Here is a 10,759-nt window from a genome sequence, read left to right as displayed (position 1 = left end):
TGTTGCAATCAGGAAAACTAACAGAGCATCACCTACATGTCTGATTGCAACCTAAGAGGACCAGGCCACTTTATGGTGCCGCCACACTTCCACTTGTCCAGTGCCGAGAAAGAACGGGTCTCAGCATTTTCCCCTGATATAGAAAAAATAGCGGTGGTTGGCTTTTGCTGCCCAACTCCCCAAGGGAGATTTTACAAAAACAAATATACAAAAACACATAATAATAAAAATTAAAATTAAAAAAATAATTAAAACATACAGAAGAAACCAAAAAAATTTAAAAACAATTCTTTTTCATAACTTAAAACTCATTTGCTTGTTTCATTGACTTCCTCACACCTCCCCTTCTTGTATTCCCATTTAACTAATCAAATCAGCAAATCCTTACCCTCTTTCATTCATCTTATATATATAATTTAACATTTTATAACTCAGTATTTTCATCCCTTATCAATTCCTTTTTCCATATTCTTAAAGCATTACAGCTGGAAACCACTTAATTTCTATCCAACATCATTCTAACATTCATTAATTTTGCAATATTTCTGTAGGTAGTCTTTAAATTTCTTCCAATCTTCTTCCACCGCCTCTTCTCCCTGGTCCCGGATTCTGCCAGTCATTTCTGCCAGTCCCATATAATCCATCATCTTCATCTGCCATTCTTCCAAAGTGGGTAAATCTTGTGTCTTCCAATACTTTGCAATAAGTATTCTTGCTGCTGCTGTAGCGTACATAAAAAAAGTTCTGTCCTTCTTTAACACCAATTGGCCGACAATGCCCAGAAGAAAGGCCTCTGGTTTCTTCAGGAAGGTATATTTAAATACCTTTTTCATTTCATTATAGATCATTTCCCAGAAAGCCTTAATCCTTGGGCACATCCACCAAAGGTGAAAGAATGTACCTTCAGTTTCTTTACATTTCCAACATTTATTATCGGGCAAGTGATATATTTTTGTAAGCTTGACTGGGGTCATGTACCACCTATATATCATTTTCATAATATTCTCTCTTAAGGCATTACATGCCGTAAATTTCATACCGGTGGTCCACAACTGTTCCCAGTCAGCAAACATAATGTTATGTCCAACATCTTGTGCCCATTTAATCATAGCAGATTTCACCATTTCATCCTGAGTATTCCATTTCAACAGCAAGTTATACATCCTTGACAAAATATTAGTTTTGGGTTCTAACAGTTCTGTTTCTAATTTTGATTTTTCCACCTGGAAGCCAATTTTCTTGTCCAAATTATATGCCTCCATTATCTGATAGTAATGAAGCCAATCTCGTACTTTGTTTTTTAGTTTCTCAAAACTCTGCAATTTTAATCTATCTCCCCCTAAGTCCATAATCCGTCAGAGATGAATGGATGGTGGCAGGATGCAGTGAAAGCAAGGCAGATCTTTATTTTTCAGTTGCAACAGAGTTCCTTCCCCTCCTAGCAAGGAGGCAAGAGACCCAGAACCCAGAAGAAACATCTCTTTTAAGGGTTTGCATTTTGGCGTGGAGAAGGAGAAACCCCCTCTACAAACAGTCAGAAATTACATCTCACAGAAGGTGGGGTTCCTGTGGCTCAGACAGGCTGAGTGTGATATTCTTGAGGATGATATTCTTGAGGAATATCAAGTGTGATATTCTTGAGGATTTAGCAAGTTTTACATAATTCCAGACACAGTTTGGGACGCGGGTGGCACTGTGGTGTAAACCAAACCAAGCTTTGGGCTTGCTGATCAGAAGATCGGCGGTGTGAGCTCCCGTTGTTCAGTCCCAGCTCCTGCCAACCTAGCAGTTCGAAAGCACGTCAAAGTGCAAGTAGGTAAGTAGGTACCACTCCAGCAGGAAAGTAAACGGCATTTCCATGCACTGCTGTGGTTTTGCCAGAAGCGGCTTAGTCATGCTGGCCACATGACCCGGAAAAACTATCTGCGGACAAATGAGCGCCGCAACCCCAGCATCGTTGGAGACTGAGCTTAACTGTTAGGGGTCCTTTACTTTTCTGAGACACAGTTTACACAAAACATTAGCATTTGATAAGACAATCAGGATGCCCATCCCTCAATGCGGAGCATCTGGGCAGACAATGACAATACAAAGGAGGTTCATAGATGTAGGAGAGGAATCCTTTCTCAGGCAAGGGGAATTAAGGAGGCAGAGGAAATATTTAGAGTCTTTAGGAGAGTCAAGATGGCTTTTGGATTGCTTTCCTGTACTATTTTAGACATGTGGTTCATATACTTATGTATGTGTGTTTACCTTGTGCAGTTATCAACGTTCATTCTATATTTGAAACCTTACAATTCCCATAACACCCCCTTGCCCTGCTCCTTTCCCACGGAAAACCCACTCTAACTTCAAACAGGAGAAAACGGCTATCCCACGGAAAACTCAACTGCTCCGACTGAGCGCTAAAGGATGATTTCCCCCAGAAAGACACATCATTTTGTGCTGTGTTTCTAGGCACGGGTTCCGTGTTCTAAAGTGCTGCGTCTGGTACGTTGTTGGTTGTTTCGCCCCAGCGCTTTCCCTGTGACAACCTCTTTTTGTTCCACCTGGATCTGTGCCTGGAAAGCAAAGTACAGGTAGGAGTGCGCTGAGATGAGCCCAGGGATGGGAACGGCTGCCTCCGCGGTCGCCATGGTTACACGGCCCTTTGCAACGCCTTCTTCTCCACTTCCTGTTCCGTCGCCTGGCAACCCTCTGTCGCCATTTCCTGCGGGGCCTAGCATAGGAGAGCTGTCGGTGAAGCCGAAGCAGTCGGGAAGATGCTGTCCGTCCCGGGTACCGGCGGTGGCGGCTTGTCGCCTGGTTTCAGCGGAGGGGAATCCGGGTCGGGATCGGGCGGCGGAGGCGACTTCCTGACCCGCTACCGGCTCGTGTCGGCCAAGCTCCGCCGGCGATTCCTGCGCAAGCCGAACGTGTCTGAGGCGGCCGAGCAGTTCGCGGCGCTGGCCAGGGAGCTGCGGGCCCAGGAGAGCCTCCCGTACGCGGCCTGGTGCCAGCTAGCGGTGGCGCGCTGCGCCCAGAGCCTTGGGCACGCGCCCGGAGAAGCGGCGGCGCTGGGCGAAGCGGCGCGCCTCTGGCTCAAGCACGAGCGGGAGCTCCGCCTGCGCCAAGGCCCCGGGCTGGGACTGTCTGAACACCTGCCGGCTGCCCAGAGCTGCGTGGCTTTCGGCTCCCGCCTGCGCCTCGACCTGGGCCAGCCCGCGCTGGCAGCCGGGCTTTGGCTCGAGCTGGGCAACGAGCTGCGCTCCGGCGGAGAGCCGGGCCAAGCCGTGCCGGCCCTTCTGCGCGCCGCAGACCTCCTGGCGGTCGCCCAGCTGCCCCTGGAGGCTCTGCGCTGCCTACGCGACGTGGCCTCCTGCCTGCTGCTTTGCCGCGACCACGATGGTGCTTTGGCTGTGCTCACCCAGGCGCAGCTGATGGCTCAGGTCGGCACAGGACCCTCTGCCGCTGGATCGACATCTTCGGCTGCCGCAGCCGCTTCTTCATCCGTTCCGGTCAGCCCGCCGCCGGGAGCCTTCCTCGACGAGCTGCTGCACTGCGAGGTGGCCCGCGTCCTTCTCCTCCTGCTGCTCCAGCCGCCGCCTTCCAAGCTGATGCCCGAGCACGCCAAGACCCTCGAGAAGTACTCCTGGGAGGCCCTGGATGCCTCGCCGGGCTACGTGCCCTCAGAGCTCTTCCTGCTGCTGCAGTCCGCTGTCATGGCTTGCCAAGAGAAAGACCTGGAGGCGCTCAAGGTGCTGCAGAAGGAACTCTGGCCGCTGCTCACTCCGGAGCAGAATCACCTCCTCCATCTGGTGGTACAGGAAATGATCAGTCCCTCAGGTCAGGGGATATGACCAAGGGTACTTTGGTATAGCGTACGGTTCTTAGACAACTCTTTTTTGTTTTTCACAGAAGTCTTGCAAAGAAGGTTTGCTTTGCTGATGGAAGTGACACTTCAGTCTCTGTCCTCCTAGCTTCCAGCCTGCATTTTCCATTAAGTCTACTGCACCTTTTCTCTGCATGAAGGAAACACGGTGGCAAAGCACTGCCTTTCATTCTATTGGGGCTTACTTTCTTCCTACCCACATCTATTCTTTCCTAACATTACTTAGACTTCACTAAGGACTTGAGAGAAAAACACGAGGTGTCCCACATTTCCCCCCGCTGTTGGGCTGATTTTATCATATTGGACTTTATAAAACACTTTCTTCATCGTTGGTTCCAGAAATTACACTTAACTTATAACACATTGTAAACTTGAAAGTAATGTTGCGGAATTTTAAATGTTGATACTTATTTATATTTTACATTTTAAAGTGTAAGTACACATATGAGAGGTAGCTGTGTTCTCTTGCACAGGGCTTTGTGTTGAACTGCTGGATTCTTGCTTGAAAACTATGCTGCCAGTTTTCTTCTTACGTTATTGGAACCGTCCACAACCAAGTGTCCTCTAGATTGCTTTGCACTACAACTTGTCTCAGCCCCAGCCAGCATGGCTTGATGGAAGCCGTAGTGTAGTCTAAAACATCTGGAGAGTACCAGGTTGGGGAAGGCTTTTTTAGTGTTTGAATACAAAATTCATTACAGTAAGCCCACAACATACGCAGGAGTTACATTCTGGGCTTCACACCTGGTTCAATGCCAGATGGGATTGCCAGTGTCATTTCCCCCATATATACACAAATTGCTGCGCACGTAAAGCTGAATGCACGAAAGTTAAATGCACTTAAGTTGCAGGCTTACTGTAATCATTATTCAAGTATCAAAAAAATCCTGTCCGTTTAAAATCAGATTTAAGAGACTTTCATGTAGGCCTAGACTGCATAAAGCCAGCAAATTGAAAACCAAGGCTGATGCTTTAATGTGTGCTTGTGCCCCAAGGAGATCACTTAGGTGGTGAAAACTGAGCAAAATAAAAATGATATTGTGCAGTGTCACAAGTTGCTGATTTGAAACTTAGCCTGAGTGCACCACACTTTTCCTTTGCCTTCCAGCCTTAAATCCAGATGAGAGTAAAAATGCCTGGGACTTGCATAAATGCCTCATATAGTCCTGGTCTTGTATTGCCTTATGAAGCTTTGTTAGAGAGCAAGCCTATTTGTTACTTATATCAGTAAGTAATGGGTAGGAGGGGGAGGTCTTCTCTGCGGCAGAAAAGGATGAGGGTGGTACTGGTAATGCTTGAGGTGTGTGCAGTCTTATTTCCTAGTACAGTCGTACCTTGAATCCTGAACACCTTACAAGTCAAACGTTGTGGCTCCTGAATGCCACAAACTTGGAAGTGAGTGTTCCGGTTTGCAAACGTTCTTTGGAACCCACCTTCCAATTGGCTGCAGGAGCTTCCAGCAGCCAATGAGAAGCCACACCTTGGTTTCCAAACGTTTTGGAAGTTGAACAGACTTCAGGAACAGATTCCATTCGACTTCCGAGGTATGACTGTATTGTTGTAATCGCTGATGATGCTAACGATAATATATGTAGTAACTTTTGAAAATAATCCCTTTATATATATCATAGACTTTAAAAGAGGCAACAGCAAAAGATGCATCTGGGAAGTGGTCAAAGTACAGATTTTGAGCAGGAATAGGTTGCTTAATTATTTATGCAGGCAACCCCTTACTTACGCATGTTCAATAGGTGTGCAATTGTACATACAGTGGTACCTCTGGTTACGTACTTAATTAGTTCCAGAGGTCCGTTCTTAACCTGAAACTGTTCTTAACCTGAAGCACTACTTTAGCTAATGGGGCCTCCCGCCACCACCGCGCAATTTCTGTTCTCATCCTGAAGCAAGGTTCTTAACCCGAGGTACTATTTCTGGGTTAGCGGAGTCTAACCTGAAGTGTATGTAACCCGAGGTACCACTGTACGTGCATCACATCGAACCCAGAAGTGACCTTAAACATTCCAAAAAAAGGGGTGGAATGGATGTGTGTGTGCACAGGCTTTTTCAATGGTGTTTCAAATATATGATTTCACTAACATGCACGGTGCCTCAGAACGTAACCACCACATAAATGGGGGGGGGGGTGCCCTGTATTTCAGTCCATTTTTAGGCTCATGCCTTTTCTACTTTAAAGGTCACTCACTGGAAGTTACATGAAGTGTCAAGTTAGACAACTGAGCTCACAAATCTTAGCCCATACTTCATTTATGTTGTGAGCTTGCAGTCTGAAAAAAAGAAGTGTTGGAAGAGCATAAGAGCCAGCTTCTTGGGGCTGAGGTCTGTTTGGGCCCTCTAATAAAATATTTGAGGGGTCCACCCCACACACCCCCGTTGATGGGCTTTGCCATTCAAATGGTGTATGTGCGCTGTGTCATGTGTTTGGTTATGCATAGTGGGGCTTACCTGCCCCCACCCCAATATTTTATTTAAGTTGGTACCCCTGTGGAAGAGGGTGCTTCTACTCACTTCTTTATACCACCCAGACTGCTTTATCACCACCAAACAACTCTAGTGCCAAAGCAATCTCAGGTATCTTGGCAGCATATATGTGATGGAAGTAATAAATAAATGTTTCTTATTCATGTTGCGGTTCCAATCCAGAATGAAAAACTTTTTCATTCTTAGTGTTGTGCTACACAAAAGATCAGTTTGAAATTTGGCATATTCATAGTCCACAATGGGTAGATCACGTAGGACAGACAATGTGGTGCTCCTCAGATATTCTATAGAACATTGGGGCTTATAATAATGGGACTTCCTTTGTCTTTTTTTCCTACCCTTCTTAACTAAAGGGAATTCCTGTTCCTCTTTGATTGTAAAAATAACTTGCTTTGTTTGGAATTTACAGAGAGTAAGGTAAACATTTTGTGCCTTTACCACTCAATCCTAAACCAGTTAACTCAAATGTCAGCCTTGTTTTATTATTTGGACACAGCTTAAGTCATATGCATACTAGATGGTAGAGATGTCAGGCGCCAAAAAAAAAAAAAACCCCAAAAAGACTTCAGGTGCCATCCTGGCACCTAGGCATCTTCACTTGGTTGCAAGTGGCTGATAGCCAGATGCAAAATGAGGTACATTTAAGCAAATCTGTTTATTATATTACAGGTGCACTAGCATCTACTTCTATGTGTAAATGCCTAGCTATCACTAGATTGTAGTGAGCAGTGTTAGAAACTCAGATATATAAGGTAGGCACAAAATGGCTCCTTAAGCCAAGGTTACAGTTGCCCAAATGGAATATCTGGTTGCCATTTTTGGGCAAGATGGCTTTAAAAAGTCTTATTTTTCAAAGGATGGACAGACTGATTGATTCTCAGTTAAACATCTGGCTAGTTCAGATGACAACCTTGAACTAGGTTAAGAACTTTGAGAACATAAAAGGGAAAAAATCACTTTATTCATAGACAGTCCACACTGGCCTATTCCTACCTCTTTTTCTTAATGGTGACACAGACAGTTCGTAGCGTAGGAATATTCTTCACAGTTGTGAGCAGGGTAGTGGGGTGGGGTAAATGAAGACAAGTGACAACCATTAACTATAACGTGCACTGCTCCAGCTCAGGCTGCACAGAAAAAGCATTTTGGTTTCTGAAATCCATTCTGATTGTGCAGATAAAATATAACTGATGGAATTATACGGGATGTGGTATTAGTATGTGAAAACAGTCAAGATCCAGGCATGCACCTCCAGATAGTGGAGATGTCAGGCACCATCCTGGTGTCCAGGTATCTTCAGTTGGTTGCAAGTGGTTGATAGTCAGGTGCAAAATGCACCTGGTGCCTGGCTAATTTTGAACACTAGTGGTGAGATGCATTTAAGCAAATCACTGTTTATTATATTACAGTTGCACTAGCTTGGCTTGGCAGAAAGATTGTCTTGAGTTTCAAGTTTTGAGGAATTACATTATTCCCTGTTTACTTGGACTCAAAGTGAATTCACCAATTCATCAATAGCATAACAGTTGTGGAAGCATCCGCGTGGAGGGAGGGTAGCCTCCCACGCCCACCTGCCCACGTCTCCCCCCCCCCAGGCCCTCCGCTCCCTCACCCAGCCCCTCAGTTCCCAACTGGATTGTGGAACGTCCAGCTTCTTGTTTCTGTGGGAGGAAGGCGGGAGGGCCCAGAGTTACAGTGAGTAACAGTCCCACTGATCTCCCCTCCAGGCTCTGGCATGAAAGCTCCTGCGGGAACCTCGCCAGAATGCCAGGTGAGCGGCAGGTACAGGAGAAGGTGCTCCACTGCGAAGCTATCATCGGTGAAGTTCTGCAGAGGGGTCTCCAGAGGGTTCTGGAGCAGCAAGATCAGGTCTATGAAAATGTGGCTCAGTAACTTCAGCTCAATAATATTATTGAGTGGTTGCAGGAGATAGGAAGCCAGGAGCTGACGACTCAAGTGGATCTAGGCTACAATTTCTATGTCAATGTAGAAGTGCCTGATGTCTCCACCATATTGGTAGCACTGGGTTATGGGTTATTTGTGGAGTTGACTCTTCCTGGGGTGCTTGCCTTCATTGAGAAGAACAAGAAGCTACTAACAGAGTTCAGTGAAGCCCTTACCAAAGACTCTGCCAAGATCAAAGCCAATATTAAGATGGTTTTAGAGGGCTTGCATGAACTCCAAGGTCTCCAAGATTTGCCTGAGGAGACCAGAAGGGACATCTTCCTTTAGGCACCTGCCCTTCCTAGAGGGAGCGTTTTCAATGTGATATGCTGGAAGAAGAGTTAGTCTCTTGGGCATTTTGGTGGTGGCAGCAGGAACTGTGTTTGTAACTGAGGAAACCCTTATGAGTTGGGTAGGGTGAATGTGCTTACAGGGATAGCAGATCAGAGAGTTTGAGAGAGAATAGTTTCTCTTGGGGTGGTTGATTTCACTGCTTCATATATTCAACCCTTCTCTGCCTCTGTTTCCCCAGAAACTGTGTCTTAGTTTTTATTCTGTGTTCTTAGTTCTGTATCTTATAAGTTCATATCAGTTTGTGAAAGTAATAAATAAAGCTGATTATTTTAAAAAACAACCCAAAACAGCAGTTATTGATTTTTACCAGCCATGACTTTGGCAACCCACTACACAACTATGCAGAGCTGATCATTTATGCCAATGCTTCACCCTTTGAATACTGCAAAGGATCATTTTAAGCTTTGTGTCTGGTACCTCTCTCACAGCCATGCTCAATGCTGTGATGTGAAGCATGGAGGTTCTAGGTTGCAGTGAGGTCTCTGCAGCCATGATGAATACATCAGCTCCAAGATCTAAAAATGAGGGGGTCCAAGCCCCATACAATGAAAATTCTGTTCAGTGGTAGTGAACACTGCCCTCCGCAAAACTTTTTTCTTCTATTTTACTCCAACGCCCATCAGCCCCAGCCAGCATGGCCAATTCTCAGAGATGCTTAGATTTGTATTCCAGCAACATCTGAATAGCCCTATATTGGACCTATTGGCTACTCCTGCCTTAGGTCCATATACATTGCTATTGTTTTATAGCATTTACCTATTGTTTTATTAAATATACACATAACCTGACACTTCAGAAAACTTTCTATGCAGTTCACCATGAGTACAAAATCATTAGAATATGAAATCAATCAACTCAAACACTCATGTAATAAAACAACAGAGGGTTTTTTTAATAGCGTAAAAGTGAAATGAGAACCCAAGAGATTAATCATTCAAGAGACTTTTCCAATACTTTACCCTCAAAGGATAAACAAAACAAAAATTTTTTTTTCCTTCCAGTAGCACCTTAAAGACCAACTAAGTTCTTGGTATGAGCTTTCATGTGCATGCACACTTCTTCAGATACACTGAAACAGAAGTTGCCAGATCCTTCTATATAGTGAGAAGGATAGTTAAGCCCCTGGCATCAATAACAACTTTTTAGAAGCCTACACCTTCTGTCCGGCTCAAGTAAACCAGTTTTTTTAAAAAACAAAAAACCAGGCCTAAGTTATAACAAAATTAAAATAGACCAGGAAAAAAAGATTGAAGAATGGTACCATTCCTCAATCTTATTTTTTCCTAACAAGAACAATGATTAGACAAACAGGATATGACTTATCAGAAAACAATCATGACAAAAATGTCACATACTCAAGGACGAAGTCTCAGATTAATAATCAACAGTTTCTTGATTATACATTGGCTGTGAGTCTGGCATTTGCACATTGGATTTGAGGCACACACCATTGGATTTTTTTATTGGAAACCAGATACGAACTGGAACTCGCTTTCACCTCTAACAGCCAATGCAACGTATAAAGGAAGGAATACTTCTTTGGCGATCACTCACAGCCAAGTAAGAATGTCTTCCATAAACACGGTTTTAACAATGAGTCCATAAGTGACTGTGGAGGCCAATTCTGGAACCACACAGCCTTCCACAGTAGGGACATTGGTCTCCAGACGGGAGTTGATCATGGTATGGATTTGCCAATCGTGCCTTCCTCTTAGTACATTTCTCCCTTGCATCCTGAGTTCAAGTGTCTTCAAAGTCCATGACACCTTTGGTAAAGGCTGTTCTCCAATTGAAGCACTCGCAGGCAAGTGTTTCCCAATTGTTGGTGTTTATACTACATTTTTAAATATTTGCCTAGAGAAGGAATACAAATGCAATGGGATAAAGCAACACTACTGCACCAATAGAAAAAGAGTATGTTTTAATTTATTAATCCCCTTTTACATTGTTACAGGGAATTTTTACAATGATGGGGGGGTTGCTCCTCCAGCACACAGTGTGCACCCCCTCTTTGTTCACACACACAATGTCTCCTCAAAGCACCAGATAACACACGACACCACACAATTTCCAATGTTCTGTTCAGGAAGG

At 44.6% G+C, this 10,759-nt stretch overlaps 1 protein-coding gene across 2 annotated transcripts; it reads left to right on the top strand.

Annotated features, from left to right (window-relative positions):
• The first annotated feature begins 1,939 nt into the window (after window positions 1-1,939).
• Window positions 1,940-8,948, top strand: LOC310754271 (40-kDa huntingtin-associated protein-like). 2 transcript variants are annotated; one of them, XR_014543694.1, is made up of 2 exons: window positions 1,940-6,041; window positions 6,209-8,948. XR_014543694.1 is itself a non-coding variant. In XM_083596056.1 (2 exons), the coding sequence occupies exons 1-2, from the start codon at window positions 2,763-2,765 to the stop codon at window positions 8,301-8,303; spliced, it is 1,269 nt and encodes a 422-aa protein (XP_083452182.1). In that variant the 5' UTR covers window positions 1,940-2,762; the 3' UTR covers window positions 8,304-8,948. The 2 variants fall into 2 exon arrangements, 1 of the variants encoding a protein (XP_083452182.1); XM_083596056.1 differs by having other exon boundaries at window positions 1,940-3,825; window positions 8,098-8,948.
• The last annotated feature ends 1,811 nt before the right edge of the window (window positions 8,949-10,759 follow it).

This window comes from Podarcis filfolensis, assembly GCF_964270895.1.
Source record: "Podarcis filfolensis genome assembly, chromosome: Z".
In the NCBI taxonomy this organism is placed as follows: domain Eukaryota; kingdom Metazoa; phylum Chordata; class Lepidosauria; order Squamata; family Lacertidae; genus Podarcis; species Podarcis filfolensis.
The sequence above is the reverse complement of the archived record's forward strand: the minus strand, read 5'-3'. Positions and strand labels throughout refer to the sequence as shown.

Bases quoted from the DNA above. Each gene is read 5' to 3' on its own strand.
- LOC310754271 (XM_083596056.1), top strand. From the start codon at position 2,763: ATGCTGTCCGTCCCGGGTACCGGCGGTGGCGGCTTGTCGCCTGGTTTC. The intron at 3,826-8,097 runs GTCAGGGGATAT...TCTCCCCTCCAG, and splicing joins GGAAATGATCAGTCCCTCAG to GCTCTGGCATGAAAGCTCCT.